This window comes from Ascaphus truei, chromosome 5 (genome assembly GCF_040206685.1).
Source record: "Ascaphus truei isolate aAscTru1 chromosome 5, aAscTru1.hap1, whole genome shotgun sequence".
NCBI classification, from domain to species: Eukaryota; Metazoa; Chordata; class Amphibia; order Anura; family Ascaphidae; genus Ascaphus; species Ascaphus truei.
The window spans coordinates 26,685,344-26,709,768 of record NC_134487.1 but is presented as its reverse complement, the minus strand read 5'-3'; the positions used below and the strand labels follow the sequence as shown (position 1 = coordinate 26,709,768).

Sequence of the window (24,425 nt, the reverse complement as noted above, 5' to 3'; positions counted from 1 at the left end):
ATCCTGATAACCCCTTCACCTCTATCCTCTGGTAACCCCTTCACCTCAATGTCCTCTGATAACCTATTGATAAGCCTCTATCCCCTGATAACCCTTTCACCTTATCCCCTGATAACCCATTAACCTCTATCCCCTGATAATCCCTTAATCATTCTATCCTCTGGTAACCCATCCACCTACCTATTCTCTTAATAACCCCTTCACCTCTCTGTCCTCTGATAACTCCTTCACCTCTCTGTCCTCTGATAACTCCTTCACCTCTCTGTCCTCTGATAACTCCTTCACCTCTCTGTCCTCTGATAACCCCTTCACCTCTCTGTCCTCTGATAACCCCTTCACCTCTCTGTCCTCTGATAACTCCTTCACCTCTCTGTCCTCTGATAACCCCTTCACCTCTCTGTCCTCTGATAACCCCTTCACCTCTCTGTCCTCTGATAACCCCTTCACCTCTCTGTCCTCTGATAACTCCTTCACCTCTCTGTCCTCTGATAACTCCTTCACCTCTCTGTCCTCTGATAACTCCTTCACCTCTCTGTCCTCTGATAACTCCTTCACCTCTCTGTCCTCTGATAACTCCTTCACCTCTCTGTCCTCTGATAACTCCTTCACCTCTCTGTCCTCTGATAACTCCTTCACCTCTCTGTCCTCTGATAATCCCTTCACCTCTCTGTCCTCTGATAACTCCTTCACCTCTCTGTCCTCTGATAACTCCTTCACCTCTCTGTCCTCTGATAACTCCTTCACCTCTCTGTCCTCTGATAACTCCTTCACCTCTCTGTCCTCTGATAATCCCTTCACCTCTCTGTCCTCTGATAACTCCTTCACCTCTCTGTCCTCTGATAACTCCTTCACCTCTCTGTCTTCTGATAACTCCTTCACCTCTATGTCCTCTGATAACTCCTTCACTTCTCTGTCCTCTGATAACTCCTTCGCTGTGCTGCTGAACCTGCCCAGGGTCCCAGCCCTGACACATTCTTCCAAATCATGACATTTTTAAGAATGTAGGGCTATGATTGGGACACCAGGGCTGCCCCGGCTACACCAGGATGTTTGTTAATCTAAATGATGAACCAGACTGGTACTTCCAATCTTATTTTGTTATACCAAAGCTGCCAACAGACCGGTAGATGGAAATACAAAACCAGGACTGGATCAGTCACTAAAGAAGGATGAATTTACCAAAATTCGTTTTTGTTTTTCGAACTTTTGAAACATTGGATTGAACTTTTAAACTAAAAATTTCTAGTCAATGTATCCAAAGATAAGAATAGGTTGTGTCAAACTAACCCTATTAGTTTCTTTGAGGAGGTAAGTAGGAATTTAGAGCAGGCAGTTGATGCAAACTACTTAGATTTTGCAAAGACTTGATACGGTGTCACACAGGAGGTTAGTGTGCAAAATAAAGGAAATTGGACACAGTAAAACAATTTGCACCTGGATTGAAAACTTGTTGAAGGATAGACAACATAATTGTCTTAAATGGAACCTTTTCAGGTTAAAGTTGTAAGTGAAGTACCTCTAGGATCAGTACTAGGACCCCTGCTATTTAACTTCTTTATTAATGACCTTGAGTTTGGCATAGAGAGCAAAGTCTCCATCTTTGCTGAATGTAATTAAATCAGAGCAGAATGTAATTTCTCTCCAGAAGGTCTTAGTTACAGATAAATGTATTTATGCATTTGGGAAGCAAGAATAAACAGGCTACTTATAAATTAAATAGGGCAAAATTAGGTAAATCTTTGATGGAGAAGGATTTAGGAGTGCTTATAGACAGCAGGCTTGGCAATAGTGCCCAATGTCAGAGAGTAGCTGCAAAGGCAAATAAGATATTATCTTGCATTAAACAGGGTATGGTTGTAAGGGAAGAAAGCATCATTATGCCACTGTATAAAGCATGTTTAAGACCACACCTTGAATACGGAATACAGTTTTGGGCACCCCTAGAAAAAGTATAGAGAACGGCCACCAAATTAATAAAGGGGATGGGAAATCTGATTTGCGAGGAGATGCTAGTGAAATTAGATTTGTATACATTAGAAATGAGGTGTTTAAGAGAGGCTATTATAACTATATATAAATATATTTGGGGTCAATACAAGGAGCTTTCAAAGAACTATTCATCCCATGGGCAGTACAAACGACACAGTGTCCCTTAAGGTTGGAGGAAAGTAGATTTCACCAGAAACAAAGGAAAGGCTTATTTACAGTAAGGGCAGTTAAAAAGTGAAATGCATGACCCACAGAGACTGAAGGCAGATACAATAGATATCTTCAAAAAAGGTTGGACATCTTTTTAGAAAGCAAAGTCCCTGACGCGTTGACATGACAACCCTGCGTCATGTCCGCGGGGTCAAATGGCAAAACGTCACGTGACGTCATATGATGGGTGGAGCCTGAGAGCACGTAAGGAGGGGGGCATAGACATGGGGGAGCAGAGACAAGGGGGGCGCAAACTTAAAAGTTTGCGCACCCCTGGATTAGGATATCGTCTCGGGGGCTGTTAATTCCATCTTTCATGGAGGGCTGCTGCGGAGGGCATCCTAGAAGGTGAGTGGCATCCCAGACCAGCTGGTTCGTGCAGTCAAGGAATGCCGAGTTGCTCGCTTGTCCAATCAGCGAGCCAAGCCGTCACATCACTGCCTTGCTGTTTCCCCATTCAAAACCCAGTGAGATTCGGATGTAGGGGAGAGCCAAAGAGTTGAGTCAGCAGGGGCAAAAATCTGTGTTTCTGTTGCGTAGGATTGCCTTTAATCGTGCTTGACCTGGAATTGATTTGCAGGAATGGGTAACTTTATCTAGGAGATATGATAATTGTTGTGATGTTGAATGGCACGATTTGCACATTGAAAATAATGGTCTACAGGATGTAGGTAGGTACACAAACACACCGCAAATCACAACTGATTATTATTTATTTGTAAGGCACCAACATGCTTTATATCGCCATAGAATTGGTATGTGAAACAATAATATAAGACACAAAATAATACCAAGGTCACCTATACTGACCCAAAAGGTAAAGCGATATGGTTCGCAAACAATGAAACAAGGCCACACTCTTACAACGAACTCACGGATAACAGGAAAATTGAAGACTTCCAAGTCGACTTTGAAAGATTTTTATTAGCAGCATATAAACAGGATGTCAACGTTTCAAGCCCTTCAGGCCTCACTTTCCTGATGAAAAGTCCAGAAGGGGTAGGAACGTTGTGATACTGTTTATATGCTGTACTTATAAATCGCAAAAATCTTTCAAAGTCATCTTGGAAGTCTTCAATTTTCCTTGAAAGAAATCTGCTAACAGGAAGTTTGTTCCAAGAGTGCTGGGTTTTTCCTTATTTTTGCATCATATCATTGCGATCTGGCCACTCCATTAAGGGTTAGCACTTTTCCTACTGTACGTGCTTATTATGTAATTGCTCTAAATATACTTTTTTTTCCATTGGATTTTAAGGTGGTACAGTGCTTGATTTCAAGAAAAGCTTAACAGGTTATATAATAGGAGTAGGATAATGGTAACACTTTTGAAGTGTTAGCTGTCCTTATGTAAGTATGTATATCTTTTTTTTTATATAGCACCCACAGTGGAGTCAGTGCTTTACAAACAAAACAATATAGTACAGAGAATTGTAATACAATAAAAGCAACAACCAAAATCAGAAAATAGGAAATGAAATCCTTACCCCGGAGAGCTTACAATCTAAGTGGAATGTTGGGAGACTTACTGAGAGAGCAGGCGAGGGAATAAGTGCAGTAGGTGGCGGTGCTTGGCCAAAATGGTTGATAGGAGTGACTGTGGGTGTGGGATAGTAGCCATTAGCCTGGGCTACTGAAATGCTTAATTTAGGAGGTAAGTTTTAAGGTTTGACTTAAAGGTGGGGGGAGAAGTGTGTAGATAGAGAAAAGTAGAGGTCCCAGAACAGAGCCCTGAGGTATACCAACAGACAGATCAACTGGAGATGACGACATGCTAGCAAGAGAGATCGAAAATATGCGATGGGAGAGGCATGATGAGAACCAGGGTAGAGCTTTGTTGTGGTCACCAAATGAGTTTAGAGCATTAAAAAGAGTGTGATCAACAGTATTGATAGCAACAGAGAGATTGAGTTAGATGAGTTGGGAATAATGGTCATGGGAGTTTGCTTCATGTAGGTCATTGGCTACTTTAGTGAGCAGTCTGTTGAGTAAGCTGTACGAAAGCCAGATTGTAAAAGGTCCAGGAGGGCATGGGAATTAAGAAAGTTGATCATATGGGAGATCATGAGACGTTCTAACAATTTGAAGGTAAAGGCAGGAGGGGAACAGGGCGTTAGTAAGGCATGTAGGGTTTAGGGTGTTTTTGAGAATAGGTGTGACTACCATATGCTTAAAGGAGGGGAACATGCCAGAGGACAGGGACAAATTGAAGGAATGGGAAAGAGTGAGGACTAAGACAGGAGCAAGAGATCTGATAAGGTGTGAGGGGATAGGATTGAGAGGGCATGTTGTAGAGGGAGAAGAGAAGATCATCTTAGAAACATCCAACTCTAGAAAAGGAGAAGGAGTCAAGATTAGAAGGAGGTGGTTTAGGTAGAAGCAGAGGGGGAAGGGACAGAAGCAGTCTCGTGGATACAGTAGCATCCACCTTGCTTTTAAAGTGGTCGGCAAAGGCTTTAGGAGTGAAGGAAGGATGTAGAGAGTTTAGGGTTGAGCGAATTAAGGAAAATAGTGTTTTAATAAACTTGAACACAAAGTCAACTTGAGCTACAAGTCTTAAAAATACACAGAATTTATATATATATATATATATATATATATATATATATATATATATAATCAAAAAAATAAATAGATGATACCGTTCTGTGGCTAACGAAATGCTTTTATTTGTGCGAGCTTTCGAGATACACTGATCTCTTCTTCCGGCGATGTTACAATGAATGAAGCAAAAGGTAAACTTAAAAACAGTATCTCTTGGAATGTTATCTGTGCTGTTCCTTCCCCCAGTGTGGATGTGTTTTATGGCTAGAGGTGTTAAATGGTTACTGAAAGCAAGTGAAGAAAGAGTGTGTATGTGTATCAGTGTGAATAAAAATGAATGGAGAGCCCACAGTATATACAGTGCTTTACACAAGGTGTGTGTGGAGTGGGACTGGATATAAATGGTGTGGTTGGGTGTGGAAATGTGAGAGTTAGTAGCACAACTAAAAGTGTGTGTGGATACTTAGTGGTCCCTATTGGTGTATAGGGATGGAAAAACAAGGAGTATTAGTATGTGTGAGAGACAGCTGTGTGTGCATACATATAGCACAGTATGTACAGACATGGCCTTTAGCGCTTATGGGACGAGAGTTCACTACTGTCAGTAATGACTCATAAAATTTCGATCTCTGTTTAGGCCACTGCTAAGTGTCCCGAACAGTTGCATAAATTTGTATTCATGCAACCGTCTCTCTTTCGGGGTTTTAAGATTACCTTTGAGTATGGCAACCCTCAGATCGTTCATCTTATGGCCAGAGTCAGAGAAATGTTCGCCAACAGGACTGTCTCTTGTACCGCGTGTGATGCTGTGGCGATGCAGGTTCATAACAGATATAACATAACATAGCAGATAACATTCCAAGAGACACTGTTTTTAAGTTTACCTTTTGCTTCATTCATTGTAACATCGCCGGAAGAAGAGATCAGTGTATCTCGAAAGCTCGCACAAATAAAAGCATTTCGTTAGCCACAGAACGGTATCATCTATTTATTTTTTTATTTTTTTGATTATTGAAGCTCGGCTAACACGGTACTGATACCTCTACACAGATATATATATATATATATATATATATATATATATATATATATATATATATATATATATACAATGTTCGACAAACCTATACATTTGCTCGCCCCGGGCGAGTGGATTTAACCCCCGGGCGAGTAAATATTGGCCCAAGCAGCACACGTTTGGTACTAGGTGGCGAGTAGATTTTTTTGTGTGGCGAGTAGATTTTTTGGTGATTTGTCAACCACTATATATATATATATATATATATATATATATATATATATATATATATATATATATATATATATATATATATATATATATATATATATATATATATATATATATATATATATCACAAAAAGACAAAAGCGCAAACGCACATAGTGAAGTTTGTAAAAATATAGGTGTATATTAATTAGGGTATAATATCTGCGTACATCAGATTAGTTGGTATTAGACATTTCATGTACAATACATGAGTTTACCATACGATCCCTGAAGAAGCGTAAGCTTCGAAACGCGTTGGATAAGTTTTTTATAGCCCTAGAACTATATCTCCACAATCTGTGTGGTATTATCTGCCCTGGACTGATTTCATGCCAAAGCTGCACTCGGCAAATTGCATTTAAATTAACACAACGGTGGTGAAGGGTTAAACACTAGAAATAATAATTTGCGCACTTTTTTTGTTTTGTTCTGATATATATATATATGCAAATATAGCTGTGTGCTCATCTGCATGTCTTAGGCAGGTCTGCAACCCCGCCTTTCTCCATTATCACCCAGCATACAGCACTTCCACTGCAGCAAGGGATTCTGGGAAATGACATGCAAATGAGCACACAGTGTCACTTTTTGCCTCAATAACCATTTTTAACATGGTTCCCTATAGGCTTAAGCTTGCTGCATGGTCACAGCTTTGAGCACAGCCAGGGTTAAGGTGCATACCCAGAAAACCACCCACAGACAGCTTGATGGGTCTCATCAGTGCGGGGTTGATTTTACTGGGAATGCAAGAGAGGCTATGGGATAGGCTAAACCATAATACTGAGTTAAGTTATGGTGAGTAAAAAAAGGGACAAAAACCCTCCACTGGAAAGCAAATATGCAAATATAGCTGTATATATATATATACATATACATATACATATATGTATATATATATATATATACACACACATATAATATATATATATATATATATATATATATATATATATAAGATTTACTGGATCAAATGTCCTTTTATTTCAAAACCCTTTCTATGTCAGGCACTTCAGCTTTTCTCACCAACACTGCTCCCTTCACCCTAAAAATCCCCCTTATTCATTCACCCCTCATCCCAATCACTCTTTCACTTGGATACTCCCTCGATTTAAATTAACATTTTGTTTATTAAAATGTTAAACATATATAAAACAGATTTTTTTTTGACAATTATTAACGTGTTTGCTTTTGATTAAACATTTTCTTAAGCATTATTGAAAAAACATTTTCATTCTTTCTTAAAATGGGTTTGAGTCCCACGGGGGATGGAAGGGTTAAGTGCCCATATGAAGGGTGGAGGAGGGGGGGAAGAGAGGAGTTCCTACCTATCACTGCAAACGGCTGCTCTCACATGGTCTCTCCCTGTAGCTCCTCCCCCTCAGTAAGGCTGCGTCCATAGACACTGCAGCCGTGCGGAGGCGCACGAAGGCTGAGGGAAAGCGGGTGCTTTCCCTTGCCTTAGTACGCGCGCCGTCCGGGGATGTGTCTATGGGCGGGCCAGTGACGTCACGGAGCTGGTTCACCCTCATTGGGCGAACCGCTCACGTGACCGCCCTATCGCACGAAAAATCAGTTTTAACTGATTTCTCGCGCATCATGCGCCCCCTCCCGCACGCCGTATAGACGCGATCACTGCCTTTAGGCAGTCTGATTGCTCAGCGTGTGGACGCATCTGCGCGGTCTGCTTATCTATGGACGCAGCCTTAGTCTGCATTCAGACGACAGGTATCCCAGAATATCCAAGAAAAACTGATGCTTCTAATTGTACACAGACATGTACTACATATAGTCCAGAAAAAATTACTGTGCTTAGAGAAATAAAACAAGCTTCCGTCCAAGGTCACCACTGATGAATGAGTAAATGATATAAATGATATGACACCCCACTTCTACCGTATCCCGTGACTACCAACGGGTAGGGGCTACAAAGTGGTAAGGAGGAATATATAGCAGCTATACCGCCGCGTCCCTTATGAGAGGACAACCAGCTAGTATGCCGCTACCCTCCGCCACTGCCCTCCTATACCCGGTGTCACATACGGTGAAGAAATCCTCACTGCGGAGGTAGGGGAAGGAAATACTCAATCGTATTCAATTAACCAATTATACAGCAGTCAGCGCACTATATATACATCACCAGGGGCTGTGTTAGATACTCTTTTGACAAAGTCCTTGACGGGACGAAACGCGTCAAGAGTTCACTCTGTAGCAGATTTTTTTGTGTATATGCACTAAATAAACCTATTTTTTATTTCATTGCGTGTGGGACTTCCACATTTATACCCCTGCGGCAGCAGTGAACCGCCGTACAAACCTTATTTTAGTCTGCATTCAGAATCAGGGAGGGAGGACTCGGTGAGAGAGGCAGCGAGAGATTACACAGTATGGCAACTTCAAAGTTGCACCTCTGACAACAGAAACCGACATCAACTAACCAACGATAACTAATCTTCCATAATAGGCACACCACGAGATTATAGTATCACGGTATAACTTTTTATCAGTATATTGCCCCAACCCCGAGAGAACAAAGTTACAGAAGAGACGAGACCATGGAACATCTATCTGTGTCCCTGGCACCACAATTATAATGTGACCTTCTTTGAACAGGGACTTAGTGTGCCTATAAAACTTTAATGTGCACACATTTGAAGAAAATATATCTATAAAGTAAAGCAACCAAAAAGTTAACCTGGTAGCTTTAAGGATAATTACATTTATAGGAAGCCATTTAAGCCCCGTATTCTGTAAACTGCTATATCCCAGGGCCTCTAAATGGTGGAATGTTCATCAAATGAAGTGTTTTCTTTACCCCTATCACACCGTCCTTAGAAGAGGCGGTCTCTCGTTCAACACAAAGTGACATCAGGCAAAAAAAGGAATATCCAGAGGAATTAAACTCCTCCCAAGCTTTAGCTCGCGATGTTAACAAAACAAACTTTTAAAATACTTCTAGGTGTCAGATTTGGTACAAAAGGCATTCATCTCCCAGATATATTCTCTTAAACAGGTCACTGCCATTATTACACTCTGGTCCAAGTAAGGTTTGCCATTTCCACAGGTACCGTCACTTGTGCAGGATCTCTGCTGGCGATTACTAATTAACAGGATACAATGTATTCTGAATACTCTTGTGTTTTTCAAGCATGGTTTTCAATCTTCTATTCATTTTTAATGCCATATGGAAGTAATTGGGAGCACTGAAAAGCATATGGGGAAAAAAAAAGTTCTGCTTTTTTTGAGTAGTATTTAATATGTTGGAGGGAAAAAAAAATCACCTTGTGTGTATTATATAGACCACACCATCTTGAACAAATACAGCTAACTTTTATTAGAACTTATTTATATATAAAAAATAAACACAACAGGTAAATAACTCGTTCCAGAAACCGTTTGAACATGCAAATACACACGGTTAATACATGGAGCAAGTAGAAACTGGAGCCATTCCAGGACCCGTGATGAAGCTGTAAGCAAACTTGATTCAGCCAAAAGGAGGAATATTCATTATCGTTTTCAGTTTGGTAAACAAAATCCTTTTTAACCCCCTTGTTTTATAGTCACAAGGCTTTCCTTCGTAATTGTGTGACTATCACAATATCCAAGTCTTTAAAAACTATCTGTATATTAGATCCTTTTTGAAAAAAAAAACAGAAAAAAAAACAATAATAGTACAGCTAACAAATAGAGGTACAGGAGTCAAAATATTGCCACAATGATGAAGGCAACTAAAAGAAATAAAATGAATATTAACCTACCAAAAAGGTGCATGTAACACTATTTGCTACAGAGTCTCACATAGGGCAGCACATTACCCACATAATGATTGAGATATATCAATTATATATCTCATCATCCCTTGTCGATCCACTCCTGGATGAAGGTTTCCCCCCATTGAGATACATAGACATAGCGCACAGGCAGAAGGGATGTTGCAGCCATAGGTAGGAGCTTCACACGCCACTCCTCCAGTCACCTGCTGAAGGCCTGGGACATAGTAATTTTGTCCGCGCTGAGGCCCAGGGAAAGCGGTGCTTTCCCTGGCCTTGCACAGCGCGCCGTCAGGGGGCGGACCAGTGACGTCACGGAGCTGGTTCGCCCTCATTGGGCGAACCGCTCACGTGAACGGCCCTGCGCTCCGGCGAGCGCCAAATTTGAAAACTGTGTGCGACACACGCTTCCCCAAGCGTGCGCAAGCCCCTGCTAAAGCTGCTCCCATTGCGGCTGCAGGGGCTCAGTGCCGAGCAGCCGCACGGGTCAGCGCTTAAGCGCTGACCATGCCCGAGGCATTATGCTTGCAGGCTACTCTCCCAATTCCCTCCTTACACTGGGAACTAGTGATTAGCATAGGAGGGGAGTCATTAAGAAGCTGAGGGAGCGGTGAGAGGCAACAACCAGGGGTTTCAATGTCCCAAACTCCCTCTGGGTAGAGCAGGTTGCTGGGGCAGGTAATTGTTGGGGGCCGCAGGTGATACCCCCGAGGGCAGCATTCAGCCCCAAGGCTGCCTGTTGCCCACCAATGGTTTAACAATCTGTTTAATGTCAAATGTAATTTAGGTACTTTGCAAACCTAGATTACCAGGTCTGTTTCTTGTTTAAATTTTGTTTTATGTATTAATTTGGTAAGTTTAACTTGCTAGGCATATCAATTTCCTATGATGCAGGTCAGTGTTGCATTTATTTTAAAAAGGCAAATTAAATGTACTAGGTCCCCACAAAAATGACTTAAAAAAAAAAAAAAAAATAATCATCCTGAATCTGTAGCAACCGTTCAACCTTATGAGAATTTTTATAAATCACAATTCCTCTTCGCAATATAGATCTTGATGGTGAAGTAGCAAAAAACACGCAACCTCAACATTTTCTCAAACACTTAACAATTACTTAAAAAGCAGCAATCCCACCATTTTTGCAGATTAGGAATTGAGGGTCCTTTAGAACAAACCTACACTATTCTTAGTTCCAGGGCCCCCTATTTCCAATATTTTGTATGGCAAAATGAAAGTAAAGTCAAAGATGGCAGCTGGAATCATCCAATAGGAAGCTGCAATGTTATGCTCTCCGATGCCTCAGACAACCTATTGGCCCGGGGAGCAGAAACACTGGCACATGGAAAGGTACACATTTTAGGAACCCGAGGGGATCCCTGGAGATAAAGAAAATAAACGTAAATAGTGCACGCCTGCTGTTACCCACATACCCGGTACGGACCCTGTAATTAAAAGGAAAAATGCATTTGAGTAGGAGGGATTGCTGCCCTACAGTAAATCATGAGGATTTGGGACTTGAAGAACCATTACAACTGGTTTTGCTTTTTTTACAATGTTTGAAGCAGGGGGTCTCCGGAGCTGAACCGCATTCATTTCAGCTCCGGGAACCCCCCGCTTCCCAAGATACCTCAGAAGGGGCTGCCGGTAGCAGCCGTGGCTGGACGCCCAATAGAGATTTAAGGGTCCCTCTGTCCAATAGGAAGCGGCAACGTATGCCTCTGCGGCTTCCCATCGGCCTGCATGACACAGGATCTTTAAACAGCAAAGAGGTACCTCACCATGCAAGTATCTCGTATAATAAAACCAAGCTCTGCACTTTACTGACATTTTGTCATTGTGCTTTTTTTACATTAGGCTTTTTTTGTTCTAAATATCCAGAGTTCCTACAAGTCCTACAACCATGAAACAAATGTTGAAATAATTAAAAAAAACAAAAAGAGGCATTTAAAGGCTCAGTGCTTTTACTTCTTTGCAACGCCAATATTTAGAATTTGACAACAGCTCAGAATGATCTGGCCCTCCCAGTCTGCCCGTATCTTAAGTGGTACCTATACTTTATAATGTTCAGGGACTTTTTATTCCTTGGCTACAATAAGGTTCTACAGCACACGGCTGTGTAACCTCTTACTGCAGCAAAGGAGATCACATCTTCACTGCAAAAAAAATAATCAAACACCACACAGCAGCGAGCATCAGAAAGTGGATTTGGCCGTTTACTTAACTTTGACAAAAACAAATATCAGGCGTTTCATCGTATTCAGACATAACATGCGCCTGACAGATTTTGGGACACTGGTGAACGAACACGTGGGTTAGATTCAGCCCTGCCAAACAAATCCTTCAAACTCTCACCATACAGGCTGGTAATAAAAGGTGTAATTGTCAATCTCAAAACGGCTGCTGACGGGACAGCCGGAACTACTGTACTGGCTACGGATGCGTTATCTCCATGTGGCTCGTGGTTTGCTATACTAAACCCTATGAGGCCTCGTCAACAGTGATCATTTCAGACTTCCCCGTGTCTTGGTCCGTGCAAGTTACATGTAATGATCCGTCCCTAAAGAATGGAAAGAAAAAATATATATCAAATTCCCACCTACACAGCCGTTTAAATCCTTTAGGGTCAAGGATTCCTGTAACCCAGTTTCACAAGCTGACCCAATAACAAGGGATATCAAACCTCAGTGGTTCTATAGGAGCTCAGTTGTGTTCTGACATTGTCTACAAGAGATGCACATCCTTCTAGATCCTCAAACGGTCTTAAACTTAATGCTGCTTAAAAGCCAGCAAACAATATACAGTACAATTACAGCAGAAGTTGTTGCAATGCAGAGACGTCTGCCACTAAAAGGATTAACAGAGCAAAAATGATAAGAATTACAAATCTTGACTAAATCAAAATAACTATTACAGCTCAACCCCCTTATAACGCTGTGCTTGGCGTCCAAAGAATCACATCGCGTTATAAGCAGATCGCTTTAGAAATAATGTCCAATGGTATGCGTTGTACAATAAAGTATTTAAGATACCAATAATCGTGTTGTAAAGTATTCATATATACAAAAATTTGGAGCCACGCTTACATCGCGTTATAAGCTGATTCGCGTTGCAGCGGATCACGTTATAACGGGGTTGAGCTGTATCAGTATTTATCTGGCCATGTATAAATTAGACTGTGTTAGCTACGTTTTGCCAATCGCAACAGCGTGAAAATAAATGAGTTTTTTATTTTATTTTTTAAAACAAGGGTTTATAGTGTAGCCTCATCCACCGGATAAAACACTACTGGTTTAAACTGTATTTGTACATGGGTACAAAGAAAAGCAACGTTAACATTATGTAAAAAGAAGGGGAAGGAGGGAGAAGTTGTTACTAGAATGGGATCAAGAACAAATCTTAATCAGTCATGATAGTGCAGTGAACAACTATTATGGAAAATCTGACTTGAGACCCCCAGGTACACCTTTTGAGAAAAGAGAGGGAAAGACGAGATGGTAAAAGATAGGAACTTGTAAATCTGAAGTGTCGGTGCAGTGAGAGCAGCTTTGAAGCTGCACTGTCTCTGCCCGGGGAGGAGCTTCAGGCAGCATGGAGGGGTGGGGGGGGTGGGGGGGGGGGTGGAGGGGAGAGAGCAAGTGAGAGCAGAGGAAGCAGTGAAAGGTAGGAACTCCACTCTTCACTTTCATTAATATTTCCCACCAGAGGCACTTAACCTCTACCCACCTACCCCATGGGACCATTAACCACTTCCCTACCATGGGACCTTTAACCCGTTCCTCTCCCCCCTAGGACACTTAACCCCTTCCTGTTCCCCCCGGACTTGACACCCCCTTCCACACAGATGCCTTTCCCCCACACATCCTCCTCTTGTGGCACTTAACCACTTCCTCTAACTCCCCCTACCCCCCTTCCATACTTGCACTTCACCTTCTTACTTACACTGCTTCCATCACTCTCGCCCTTTATGAAATGTTAAAAATGAATTCAAACATTTTTGTCGGAAAACCTGTTTAATATATCTAACATTTTATAAGTGAAAAGTGTTTTTAAATGTGAGTATCTCGGGTGAGAGTGATGGGATGAGGAGTGAATGATTGAGGGTGATATGTTGGGGTGATGTGAGCAGTGCAGGCGAGTGATGGGATGAGGAGTGATGGAAACAGTGTAGGTGAGAAAAGGTGAAGTGCCCGACTTGGAAAGTGTTTGGGAATGAAGGTTTCTTTGCTCTAGTAAATCTATACAAAATCTGTTCTCAAAATAAATGCATTTTTATTTAGATTTACTAGATTTTCAGACTTATTTTAACAAATTGGAGTATGGGGGAGATGGGTGCTCCAAAGTAGGCGAAAACTTGTCACTCAAATCCTTATGAACTCCTACAAACAACTGTACAACGGAGTGGGTATACACTAAAATGACCTGTAAGTAACCAATTTGATACCATAAACACTTCTCCTGGAGGGAACACACAAAACTGCATGAAATCACCTTGAAGTCACCTCATTTGAGGACAAAAAGGTACTGGTACTCATCCAAAAATGATCATGACTAAACGATTGAAGTAAAGAAACTCTTACCCACTCCACACTTATTTTAACAAATTTACTGCGATATATATCTTTATCCCGATAAATTTATTAAGATCGTTATCATGGTGAAAATGTTGAGATCAGTCATGACTGGGGCAAGTCAGGGACATTTGATAACTATAACAGATTTGTGTTACTTGAAGGGAGAAGTTTGGATGAAGAAAAGAGCAAAATAAAAAAAGCATGCCAAAGATAACTAGAAATCTCGCTCATGATTAAATATATTTAAATTAAAACGGCTGAATCCTCAAAAAAATGGCTTTGAATATATCTGGAGAAATGGAAAATATGGGCAGTTCCTTTGCTCTACCACGGTCGGGGGTCCTGGTTATATTGGCACCTGTAGGGAAGTTGTATTTATTTACCTCTTCATGGTTAGAACGGTTAATATGTCATGGACGCCGCTGTCTTTCTTTTGCAAATCCTTGAGTACAATCTGTAAAGAGAAGAATTCCACGAGGTAAAACACATCGTTCCCAGAACAGACGGAGATTATGAAGAGAACAGACGGAGATTATGAAGAGAACAGACGGAGATTATGAAGAGAACAGACGGAGATTATGAAGAGAACAGACGGAGATTATGAAGAGAACAGACGGAGATTATGAAGAGAACAGACGGAGATTATGAAGAGAACAGACTGCAAAACCATCTGTTACGAGCAATGTTTGGTTGAGTGGAATATTTCTGTTTATCTTTTGCTACATTCTGACTAAATCCTGCTCCGTTAGGGCCATAAGGTTCCTTAAGGAAGGGGTGAGCAAACATTTTACATCGAGTCCCCCTTTTCATCAGTGATATTCGTCATGCCCCGACTGCCTGATGTAATCCAAATCACATTTAAAAAAAAAAAAAACACACTTTATCGTTATACAATATAGATGTGAATACAAATACGTAAAAATACTCGCACCTTTCAACATTTTTAAAACATGACACATTTTATATGTTTTTATTAAATAAATCTGTGTAGTAGTACAAGATAATACTGACTGCAATGTTTCTCCTCCTTCATGCAGGACGAGCGCAGGAGAGGAGGACAGAGCGCAGGAGGGGACGACGGAGGACGGCAGAGGAGTTGGATGGCAGGAGCGAAGCAGGGCTGCAGAGGATGGCCGAAAAGAAGCACGCTGTAGCAGCAGCAGACACCAGAAGTCAGTAAAGACATCGGGGTCGAACCACTGGGGCGAGCTCCTCCCCGGCTGTCCTTCCCTGCCAGTCCTCTGTACTCTTCTCCCACCGCCCAAGCACCTCCTTAAAATATCTTGTGCCCCTCCCACCCACAGTTTACACATCCGTTTTAAGGCTTAACACTACTTACTATATATGGTCTTCCACTCTGTAATATGAAGTTACTCTATCCTGTCTTCACCTAAACAGCCACATTTTTGTTGAGATATTCGTATCTCACTGGATAAGCGCTCTACCACACAAGCTATCCTGGTACATGTACTACAGGTCTTGCATTACAAGGTGCCCCCGACACTGTCGTATCCTCATTTCAATAGCCCCCAGATGGTCTAGCAATAGCAGTGATGGCATAAATAAAACAGTACTGTATCCTGATGCAATGGTTGCTACTTTAAGACAACTAAGTACTGGGGACTTTCCAGGAACAGAAAAACCACTACAACATTGGCTCTAATCTTTATGTGTTACCCATCTCTACAGAGCAGTGCTGCATGCCAACATAGTGTTAAATAATTCCCCATCCAGGGAAAGTTACATTAATGCTCCGCTGACCCCTCTGAAGACCAAAAATTAAAGGTACGTTATAGGAGCGAAACAAAGATTTTCATTACAATTTTATCCTGGAAATCAATCCAACAAATGGACTTAGCATACATTTATTTCCAAGCCCCTATACACAAGGCATGCTGCACTTTCTCTTAATTATTGAATATTTTGTCATTCTCTGAGCAGGATTTCATCTATAATGAATGTCAACACCCATGCAAAAAGGGACCCTTCCGATTTGTGGAAGGGTTCACACGGCATTGCTTAATGTTGCTATAAACCCAAAATGATCATTTCCAGGACGAGACCGACTGATTAAATGCAGCTTTAAAAACCTCTGCACTAAGGGCTATAGTTTACCTGTGCAAATTTACATTCGTCAGATACAGTGGATTTCCCAACAGCCTCGTACAGCTCTAGACACACGGAGGAAATGCTTCCCGAGGCCTGCAGGGAGTGCTGTCTTCGCGCAGGCAGCGGGGTGCCGGACGGCAGCAGCACAGTGAATTGGTCGGCCCCGGAGGCATCTACTTCCTGAGAAAAAAAATCAAAATAAATATTGAATACAATGAGAGGCGGACGATACCTGGAACTATGGCTATTGTTGGACCAATGTGTGTTGACAAATGCAACATCGTTAATTCCAGCTCCAGGGACCCCCTGTAATCCAGACATACCTCCACAGGGGGCGCCGGTATCTCTGCAGTCAGGGAGCCCGTGTGCCTAACGAAATGTTCCACGTCACGTGGGCCGATAAGAAGTCATGACCTCATTCATTGCAGCTTCTTATTGGCCCGCGTGACCGGAGCATTTAAAAAACGCTACAGATACCAGCACCCACTATGTGGGTATCTCTGGAAGCAGGGGGCACTTGGAGCTGAAACACAGTTCAGCACAGGAGACCCCCTGCTTCAAAACCTGGAACAACAAGAAAAATTATGTGCGCAGTGCTACGTGTTTTGCTGCTTTTAAATGCAAATGGGTTTTATTTTTCCCTTCGCTAATGACCACGTGTCTTTAGAGGGATTTTACAGTCCTTGTGTCATTTTTGACATCAAGAAAGCTGATGGAACCTCCTCTTCCACAGGGATTTATCCTATAAAGTGTGATAACACGGAATCAGCGCTACCGCACAGAAAGTCACAATCAAGTCAACAGGGGTTTCCACGGAGTACTGCTGGATCCGCGCTGTTGTACTTACATAGTTACATAGTAGATGAGGTTGAAAAAAGACGTACGTCCATCAAGTTCAACCTATGCTAAATTTAGCCAACAGATACTTTATCCTATATCTATACTTACTTATTGATCCAGAGGAAGGCAAACAAAAAACCCCAGAGTCATATCATCCAATGATATCTCATAAGGTGAAAAATAAATTCCTTCCTGACTCCAAGAATTGGCAATCGGATTAATCCCTGGATCAACATCCTTCCCATGTATATTTATTTGGTATATCCCTGTATACCTTTCCTATCTAAAAAGATGTTCAACCTATGCTAAATTTAGCCAACAGATACTTTATCCTATATCTATACTTACTTATTGATCCAGAGGAAGGCAAACAAAAAACCCCAGTGACCTATCATCCAATGATATCTCATAAGGGGAAAAATAAATTCCTTCCTGACTCCAAGAATTGGCAATCGGATTAATCCCTGGATCAACATCCTTCCCATGTATACTTATTTGGTATATCCCTGTATACCTTTCCTATCTAAAAAGATGTCCAACCTTTTTTTGAACAAATCTATTGTATCTGCCATCACAGTCTCCATGGGTAATGAATTCCACATTTTAACTGCCCTTACTGTAAAGAACCCTTTCCTTTGTTGCTGGTGAAATCGCCTTTCCTCCAGCCTTAAGGGATGGCCCCGAGTCCTTTGTACTGCTCGTGGGATGAATAGTTCTTTTGAAAGCTCCTTGTATTGTCCCCGAATATATTTGTATATAGTTATCATATCCCCTCTTAGACGCCTCTTTTCTAAAGTAAATAAATCTAATTTAGCTAGCCTCTCCTCATAAGTTGGATTGTCCATCCCCTTTATTAATTTGGTGGCTCTCCTCTGCACTCTCTCTAGTTCCATAATGTCTTTTCTTAGGATTGGTACTTCATAGAATAAGGCCCTTATGTCGGAATGTATTAAAGCAAGATACTGGTTATCGTGCCCATTCTGGGTGCGCTACTCCCCATCTCGCTTTGATAAATCCCAGCCCAAGTGTCACTACCTATGCTTTCCCTTTGTCCTGTTTGCATAACAGTTACAGAGAACATTATTAGCCAAATCGCTAAGAGAACAGCAACTGAATAATCGCATAAGAACCAGTGACCTTACTGAAAATGTTCAGGCCACAAACAAACATTCAGGGTGAGGCAGAGTAAACCTTTGTAAGGAAGCCAGTTGAATTGGGCGAGTTATCCAAGTGAAAGACTATTTTGATTCCCCCAGAGAAAATCTAGGACAGTAAAATGAATTTTTCCTCGGACGCAAGAACCAACTTGATAATTCTACTACTTTAGATCAGAAACACAAACGACACAGGATAACACTGCAGGACCCTCCAGCGCAGGAGAGAAATGGGGGGAGAGTCGTGCTTTGTTTTCAAATCGTTTAATACCTGCACATGTTGGGGTAACTTACTTTCACTAATATGTCTTTGGCACAGCACTCAATAGTTAGGGTGTCCAACTCTATGGATAGGTCATCTTTCCCCAGTAGAATTCCTGCTTCTATGGCAGCACCTATAGGAATGACCTCATCGGGTGGAATGGTGTTCAGCAGTTCAACTTCCGGGAACACGTCTTTTATTAACTGCTGCAGCTTGGGCATGCGAGCGGACCCCCCACACAACACCACCTACAAGGCACCGAAAACCAACAAGCTACCACCACGTGTACAGTATATGTAGGTATTGTAGGGTACAAAATAATCAAACACTAAAGTCCTTCTGGAAATGTATGGTTTTATAGAAAATAAAATATGTTGCTCAATTAAACTTTGATAAACAAGGACAGCTTTCCTTCATAAATTAGAATGCAATTACAGTACAGATGAGACAATCACAGTAGCCATTTTAGATGTATTATTTGTATTACTTTTACAAAACAAAAAAATATTTTTCACATTTTCCATTTGCACGTAAAGGAGGAATTAATATGCCACAAAATGGACAGGTTATTGTGTTATATTACAATCTCATGGAGAAAAAGCATCTGTGTCCATGATTTTCTTTTTTTTACAGCATAAAAAAAAGTAAATGTATGTAAAAATCATACACTTTTTTTTTCTCACCTGATTTACATCAGTGGCTGTGAAACCAACTTGTTCCAGCAGTTTTTTGATTGGGTCAATGCACTGATTAAAAAGTGAAGAGCAGATAAGTTCAAAACGGGCTCTACAAGAAAAACAAAACGAGAAACAACGAGAGACGCGCATTATTTGCAACACGTGTGTTATGCGGTTGCTCATATTGCATATTCCAATGGATGGCAAAACCTGCAGTGCAAAAACTCCATCCAACACAATCAGTTCCACCACTAAGAACATAAGAAAAGCCAATAGAAAGTCAGACAAAATTGGTCCCATTTTTCTAACAGTGGCAGCAGTGAAAGCTTCTGGGAGAGTCGAGACCCACAGGGCAGGACAGACACTGTTACTTATTCCCTGCACCCAGCATGGGGAGATGCACACAGACTGAAATCCATATTACCAATAGCCGTTTAGGGAATTGTTCTGCGTGAACAGGTCTGATCTTTTTAAATAAAATACAAAAATAAAACATGTACAATACTCAAGAAATCCCAACAGGGTAAAAAAAAATATTTTGCTGAAATCCTATTCAGATATTCAGCGGATATGATCCACTAATGTTTGCAGCAACTGTGATGAGGATTATTGTCATGTATAACTATATTAAAGTTACCATACTAGCCCTAATGCATTAGATATTTTGTAGGTTGTAATCTACAACAGGGGTGCGCAGGATTTTCATATGGGGGTGGGGGGAGCGTGGCGGTTGCAGAGGCCCCGCGCTCTTCTTCAAGGCATTTAAATTAAATGCTGGGGGAATCGCGAGATCTCTGCAACTGAACGTACAGAGGTTCAGCCGCCTTCAGATGACACGTTGGCATGGCAACACGTGATATCACATGACCCAGTGGCGTAATTTGACGGCAGTCGCCATGTCAATGCGTCACATGACTCCACTGATGCCCACAGAAAGGTAAGGGGGCGTGAGCACCGGGGGACTGGATGCAGGGGGGGCGCAGCAACAGAAGTTTGCACACCGCTGATCTACATACTTCTATGCCTTGTACAACATAATCTACTAAAATCTCTTACCGATCCAATCATCTCTATCCTCATACGGATTAGGAGCTTATTTTAGCTTTCCTGTATACGAATATTGAAATAAGCGAGTTGCAGAAGTACTCATACAGAGAAATGTATTTTCATACGTGGCGGCTCGTTTCACTAAACCTGACCTACCTAGACACGTTGCAGTCAAAGTCTGTGCCTTCATACAAAGAATCTACAAAGCAGTTAGAGCCTCCCAAGGTGGACAAGGCATGCTTAGCATCATCAGCACTGTTCATCAGCTTCATCATGGCACGGGCGTTCCCTTTTATATCGTGTTTGTAGGACCTGACAGCGGTAAAAATACAACACCAGATTTAAAAAAAAAAAAAAACTTGTTCACCCCAGAAAATAAGTGTTTCAAACTGCATTAGTAGCTAATCAGCAACTTCTTTCACTGGAACACATACAAGATGCCTTACAAATTATAGATAAATACACGTTTTTCTTTTTGTGTATGATTGAATTTTTTATAATTTAATATATGTAATTTAATGTTTAGTAAAACAGTTGTTGGATATGGAGATATACATATACCTGATGTTGTTTTTGCTTATATGGAAACTGTATAGGATACAAACAAAAATGGTTATACCTCTCTCACTGACTGCCCCACACCTCTGGAATGCCCTCTCCCTCAATACCCAACTAGCACCCTCTCTATCCACCTTAAAGACCCACATTAAGACCCACTTGCTTAAAGAAGCATATGAGTAGCACCGTGGCGAATACTATACACAATACATAAAGCTCAGCCCCCTGCACACGCATTTACCTGAATGCCCTCGTACTGTCTCTGTACATTCTCCCTACCAATTAGATTGTAAGCTCATCGAAGCAGGGACTCCTCTTTCACAATTTCTTTTATATCTGAAGCACTTATTCCCATGATCTGTTATTTGTAGTTATTTATATGATTGTCACGTGTATTACTGCTGTGAAGCGCTATGTACATTAAAGGCGCTATATAAATAAAGACATACATACATACATTATTTTAATAATGCAGGAGTACTATCTTACCTCTGAAACTCAGAAGCTAAATGTTGTGCTAAGGCTTCGGTGAAACACACGCCACCAATATCATCATATGTCCTCGTAGCAAGAACACGATATATTCCGCTGTTAACATCCATCATGGTGACGGACAGGGACGTTCCTCCCAATTTGTAGACCAAAACATTGCTGCAATGAAACAAGAAGATTTTGTGAGACTCTCCAGTGTTACCCAGGACAATAGATTTAGGTGTTCTTGTTGGCCAACAGGCTGTGTTGCACTGAACTGCACCAGTCAGATTAAGCATCGAGCCAAAAAGCCAGTTTATCAGTTCAATTAAATAGGACCTGTGCACTATGTATTCAAGAGTGCAAGCTCTTTGGGACAGGGATTCATTTGAACCACTGTGCGCTTTTAGGTTTGGTGCACTTATTGTAACTTCCTGTAACATGCTACGTGCATATCTGGTGCCACAAACATGTATACACATTGTTAGATCTAATACAACTATCCGATACAAACGGAATGGGATATTTGGCCGCAGCCATCCCGCCGCGACAGACTTCCCTCCAGCGTTTAGCCGCAGGGGAACCCTCAGCCACCGATGAGAAGGTTCCTTTTAGGGTAGGCCGCTCCTTTTAGGCATTTTAGCATTACGGGTAAAGTGTTTTAGGGTAAGGTTTTTAGGATAAGGTAGTATTATTATGGGTTAACAATAGGGGGGTTTAGGTTAAGGCAGGGGTGCGCAAACTTTGTGAGCTGCGCACCCCTGCCTGCCAGTGTTTGCGCCCCCCACCCCCCCTTTACCTAAAATCTGGTGTCAAGTGGCATGCAGGGTCACGTGTCCCACGGCGTCTGACGCCACGTTGCCATGGCGACGCATCGCCTAAGAAAGGTAGGAGACACTGCAGAGGCCTCACGCGATCCCCCGGCACTGCATTTAAATGCAGTAGGGAAGAGCGCGGGGCCTCTGCAGCCGCCGCGCCCCCCAGAAAAATCATGTGCCCCCCCTGGGTTATGGGATAAGGTTAGTGACTTACCTTGGCGGCGGAGCGGTCGGCACCAGTGGTCATTTAGCCACAGTCATCAAACATCCGCAGCCAAATGTCCTAGACCGTATACCAAATCCGCCTCTATTTGACACCCAATGTGTTAAACGAGCAGGGCCCTCATTACCTCTTTGAATCGGCTGGTCCATATTTGTACCCCCATTGTACCGCACTGTGCTTTACAAATAATAATAATATTATAATAAGTATACGAGACACAAGAGGACGCCTACCTTTTACCAGCGGGCGAGTCTTGGCCGATGCCATAAGCCAAGAGAGCTGCAGATGGTTCATGAACCATACGCAAAATGTTAAATCCAGAGGCCGCTGCTGCTTCTCTGCAAGTCAAAGAGAAACATGTAGCTACGGGTGTCTTTCTAAACTCCTGCATGATATTGAAAAGAGCAACAATCACGGTGTTTGTGGAAAGACATGTAAAAGCACATTCTTACACGTGTCTATTATTGGCGACTTCAAGTGTTATTATCCGGTTACTGGCCGGAGGAGACAGCCTGTAACACATTGCCCCTCCAGCAGCAATGCAGAGGACCAGCGCACTTACCAAGTCTTGCTCATCCTTATGTGGAAAACATACTAAAATAGCAACTCTGAACATAAAACACATCGGGGAGCAGCCTTCAGCGCTGACTTACACGGAGAGATAGAAAAGAACCCATATAACAAAAGCAGGATTTTACAAAGGGAAACATTTTATTATTTTTCTGAAAAGCAGCTTGCAGGAAATACGTCTTAAATCCAATAATTCAAAAATGGTACTTTATTCTAAAGAAGGTGATTCCATATATACGCTGAAGTGGCCATTTTCAGCCAAATCTCCCCCATAGACCTATAATGGGGATCTTCAACCTGAAGGGCCATTTTTGCCTACATAGAATTAGGCCCCAAGTATTATTTTAATAAAATTAATTTTTGACTATTTATAGAAACAACGTTCATAAGCCAGCAATAAACTTGCTATTCCAATATTTTTCAAGTAGAGGGCCAGACACCACTGATTTGTGATTTGTTTTGACTTTGAGAGGTAAATGTGTGGAGTGAATCCATCCAGTAGCTGGAACTGATTTGTAAACCAAGTTGTTTAACAATGTGCTGAAACAAGCAATTGAACATATGTGGGAGGAGGGAAACGAGTAACTGGTATTCCATATTTTAGTCTTATTTCGGTTATTTGCAGACAGAAAATAAGAGTAACTGCCTGATGGATTTACAAGGCCAGGAGATTGCTAGAATTGGAGTCACAGAGCCAGCGTTAGCGATGTATGCATGGTGATCATGGGAGGGTGTTGCGCTCTATACTATAATAATAATAATAATAATAATAATAATAATAAACGGGTACGGTCACAAAGGTAGAGATTTGCCCTTCTTGTGTTTGAGGTTGTGCATAGTTAGCCGTGCAGTAAATATTGGGGTTTCTCTGCGTTACACTTAAGACCGGTATCAATAGGCAGAAAAATGTTAATACACTTCTTAATGGCGTAAACCACATACAGAAAAAAAAGCATCCTCGTTAGCATTATTGTCATCAAATTAAGACCATCTTACCCAAGAGATTTTTTTTGACTCTCTCCAAAGTCAAAAGGAACCGTGATGACCACGTCATTGACATCAGACCCCAAAGCAGACTGGGCAGTTTCTGTGCAGCAATGAGAAAAGACAAGCGATGACCTACAAGTACAGCACAGAAATGAAACCCCAAATTCAGACGTGTGTGATAAATGTACCTTTCATTTTGCTGAAGATTAGCTTTGCGACATCTTCGGGGCTTACAAACTTGAGATGCTCCCCAGTATCCATTTCATACCGGGGCTTTCCTCCCTTTTCAACAATCTGGAAAGAAACCAAAGAAATATAAAAACGGAAGATCTGGTTTCTG

The 24,425-nt window shown here is 41.6% G+C and overlaps 1 protein-coding gene across 2 annotated transcripts in view; it reads right to left on the bottom strand.

Moving 5' to 3' along the window:
• Positions 1-11,985: 11,985 nt before the first annotated feature.
• HSPA14 (heat shock protein family A (Hsp70) member 14) overlaps positions 11,986-24,425 on the bottom strand; it is a 21,095-nt gene continuing 8,655 nt past the window's right edge. Inside the window, exons 5-15 of one of the 2 annotated variants that reach the window (XR_012801600.1) lie at positions 24,274-24,379; positions 24,095-24,185; positions 22,762-22,866; positions 21,506-21,667; positions 20,615-20,770; positions 19,418-19,520; positions 18,767-18,982; positions 16,485-16,658; positions 14,753-14,823; positions 12,479-12,642; positions 12,271-12,355 (exon numbers count right to left, since the gene is read on the bottom strand). Coding sequence is in view for 1 of the 2 variants with exons in the window: in XM_075599534.1 (XP_075455649.1) it covers positions 12,277-12,355; positions 14,753-14,823; positions 16,485-16,658; positions 18,767-18,982; positions 19,418-19,520; positions 20,615-20,770; positions 21,506-21,667; positions 22,762-22,866; positions 24,095-24,185; positions 24,274-24,379 (1,263 nt within the window). In the remaining variant the exon portion in view is untranslated. Of the gene's footprint in view, positions 12,356-12,478; positions 12,643-14,752; positions 14,824-16,484; positions 16,659-18,766; positions 18,983-19,417; positions 19,521-20,614; positions 20,771-21,505; positions 21,668-22,761; positions 22,867-24,094; positions 24,186-24,273; positions 24,380-24,425 lie in introns of both variants that reach the window. The other variant, XM_075599534.1, reaches the window with a different exon arrangement.